The sequence below is a fragment of the Lepidothrix coronata genome, unplaced genomic scaffold (genome assembly GCF_001604755.1).
Source record: "Lepidothrix coronata isolate B3197 unplaced genomic scaffold, Lepidothrix_coronata-1.0 Scaffold65, whole genome shotgun sequence".
In the NCBI taxonomy this organism is placed as follows: Eukaryota; Metazoa; Chordata; class Aves; order Passeriformes; family Pipridae; genus Lepidothrix; species Lepidothrix coronata.
In genome coordinates this window covers 2568990-2571950 of record NW_016690245.1, presented here as the reverse complement: position 1 = coordinate 2571950, position 2961 = coordinate 2568990, and the positions used below count along the sequence as shown (strand labels likewise).

At 53.6% G+C, this 2961-nt stretch overlaps 1 protein-coding gene across 1 annotated transcript in view; it reads right to left on the bottom strand.

The window, feature by feature from the left end:
- ADAM17 (ADAM metallopeptidase domain 17) overlaps positions 1 to 389 on the bottom strand; it is a 33786-nt gene extending 33397 nt beyond the window's left edge. The window contains exon 1 of the mRNA XM_017818131.1: positions 246 to 389. Coding sequence (XP_017673620.1) covers positions 246 to 342 — 97 coding nt within the window. The 5' untranslated portion in view covers positions 343 to 389. The remainder of the gene's footprint in view (positions 1 to 245) is intronic.
- Positions 390 to 2961: the final 2572 nt, after the last annotated feature.

Here is a 2961-nt window from a genome sequence, read left to right as displayed (position 1 = left end):
CACACTACTCATCACTGAGCCCTGCTAGAGGTGGGTGTGCCCTCTGCCCCCACCCCTCGCACTACCCATCACCATAACCCTTGTAAGAGCCAGGGGTTCCCCTCTCACCACCGCGTACGTTACCCCATCACTGACCCCTCTCAGAGGCGGGGGTGTCTCCCCACTCCCCCCCCCTGTCGCAGTGGTCTCTCCCTCTCTCCCTCCCTCCCTCCCCCGCGGTTGCCGTGGTCGCGCCCTGCCCTCACCATAGCGCTGCGAGCGCGGCGGGCGCCCCAGCGCCTCCAGCCCGCCCGGCCCCCACAACAGCACCAGGGCCGGCACCAGCCACAGTCGGAGCCTCATGGTCCGGGCGCGGCTCCCTCCAGCACCGGCCGCCCGCTCGTTCGCATCCGCCCGAAGCAGCCTCGCACTGGGCCCGCCGCCCTCCTGGGCCCGCACCCGGAAGCGCCGCGGCTGCGCGCGGGGCATTGTGGGGGCGGGCGGGGCCGCCATCTTGGGCGGCGGGGGCGGTGCTGAGGGAGGTGCGGCCGGGGCGGGAGCGGGAGCAGCGGGAGGGGGAGGCGGAGCGGCGGCCCCGGGCAGCCCGTGAGGATCTGGGGTGAGGTCCCTCGGTGCGGCGCGGGAGGAGTCACGGCGGCCGTGCTCTCTAGCGCCGGCTGCGCTGTGAGGGCGTGAGGTGCCGAGTGCTGCCTTCACAGAATCAGGGAATGGGTCGGGGTGGAAGGGACCACAGTGGGTCATCTGGTCCAACCTCCCTGCTCCAGTAAGGTCGATTTACACCACACGGCACAGGATTGCGTCCAGATGGTTCTTGGAATATCTCCAGTGAGGGAGAGTCCACAATCTCTGTGGTCAGTCTGTTCCAGTATGAGGTCACTCATAGTAAAGTTCTTCCTCATGTTCAGGTGGAACTTCTGTGCATCAGTTTCTGCCCTTTGCCTCTTGTTCTATTGCTTGGCACCACTGAGAAGAGCCTGGCTCCATTCAGATACTTACAGACATCGATGGGGTTCCCCCTCAGTTGTCTATTCTCAAGGCTGAACAGGCCCAGCTCCCTCAGCTTTTCCTCAGAGATGCTCCAGTCCCCAAATCATCCACATTGCCCTCCGCTGGACCTGCTCTAGCAGCTCCATGTCTCTCCTGTACTGAGCAGGCCAGAACTGGGCACATCAGTCCAGATGTGGCCTCTTCAGGGCTGGGTGGAAGGGGCAGGATCACCTCCCTTGACTTGTTGCCAATGCTTTTCCAACCAAGGGCACTTGCTTTCTTGGGGCATCCTCACCACAGCCCCCTCACCAGCCTCCCAGAGTGGGAACAGACCTCTGGAAAGGGAGGGGCTCTGGATTCTGCAGCCTGTCCCTGGGGAGAGCCGGGGGGGTGGATCTCCCCAGGCAGGACCCCAGCGCTCTCGGGTCCCGCACACTCAGTGGTGCCACTCACAGCTGCGTTTGCAGCTTCTCCTCCTCCCATGCAAGTGACTCTACTGGTGACTTTACAAGGTTTTGTGTAGTTTTCACAGCACGATTGAGGATTGTGGCCTTCAGTACAAATAATAACTGATGGATCCATAGTCAACTGTTCCCAAACAGCAACACCTTATTGAGACAAAAAAACAGGGAAACATACCTGAGTTACAGCTATGCTGTAGTGCTCCAGTTAATGTTCTCCAGAATTACCTTGATCTCTTACCTTTTTGCGGATGTCTCTGGCAAAGATGATTGCAAGTGATGTAATCATCAAAAATGGAGAAAAACCCTATCCTGCTTAAGCTGTGCTGCTCGTTATTTAACCTGAAATACTTAAATAGCATCAATAGAATTATTCCTTTTTCAATTTTTCATAAGAAGGTAAGGTCAGATATACTGCTTAAACCAAGAGGGTGTCTCCCAGTTCTTGTCTCGAAAGATGGGAAGATTATAAGAGGCCAAACCGCTGGGGAAGCTTCCAGTGGATCCACTTTGAACTTCCAACAATTTGCATCTAGTGACTCCCAAAATCAGAGGTGGTAGTGTCTTGCTTAGCAGCTCTCACTATATCTCCTCCATACATTTGTCCAGTTGACTTGATGCTCAGGAAGTTCCACCTGAACATGAGGAAGAACTTTTTTACTGTGCAGTGACCTCACACAGAAACAGATTTCCCAGAGAGGTTGTGGAGTGTCCTTCACTGGAGATATTCTAGAACCATCAGGATGCAATTCTGTGCCATGTGCTCTAGGATAACCCTGCCTGAGCAGGGAGGTTGGACCAGATGACCCACTGTGGTCCCTTCCAACCTTACCCATTCTGTGATTCCGTGACCTTCTGCTACTTGTAAGCTTGTAGCATCCATAACATCCCATTGCAGGGAGTTCCGGCACGTCACTGTATATATGAACAATCACTTTCCTTGCTTTCCTGACATTTGTGACACCGTCTGATGATCCACCCCTGCTTCTTGCTTTGGAAAGTAAGAAGTAAAACAATTTTGCCTTCTCTGTATCAGTCACCACTCTGTGGGCTCCACAAGATCCCCTTTCAGTCTGGTAAGGCTTCTCTTCCAAACTGACAAGTCCAAGTGAAATTTGTTCTTTCCAAGGAAGTGTTTGTTGTTATTCTATATTACCATTTCTGCTATTCCTGTTTGTAGTGGTGGGACTGGAACTGCATATAGTGTTCCTGACAGAAGCACAGTGGGTTTATAAAGTGGCATAACAATATTCCCTGCCTTGTTCTCAGTATTGTCACTAAATGTTTTTAGTATTCAATGTGGTGTTGATCTCCACTAAGCTGCCGTTGTTCTACAAATAACATTAAACTTCCCAGCTCTCACTCCTGCAGTTTGGTGGTCAGTTCAGACACCATTATTCCATGTGATGTAGGACTGTCTTTTCCCCATGTGCATAATTTTACATGTGTCTGTCTTCACGATCATCAGTTGTTTTCCTGCCGGCACTGAGGCCTGTGTTCAGTTGCCCCCATG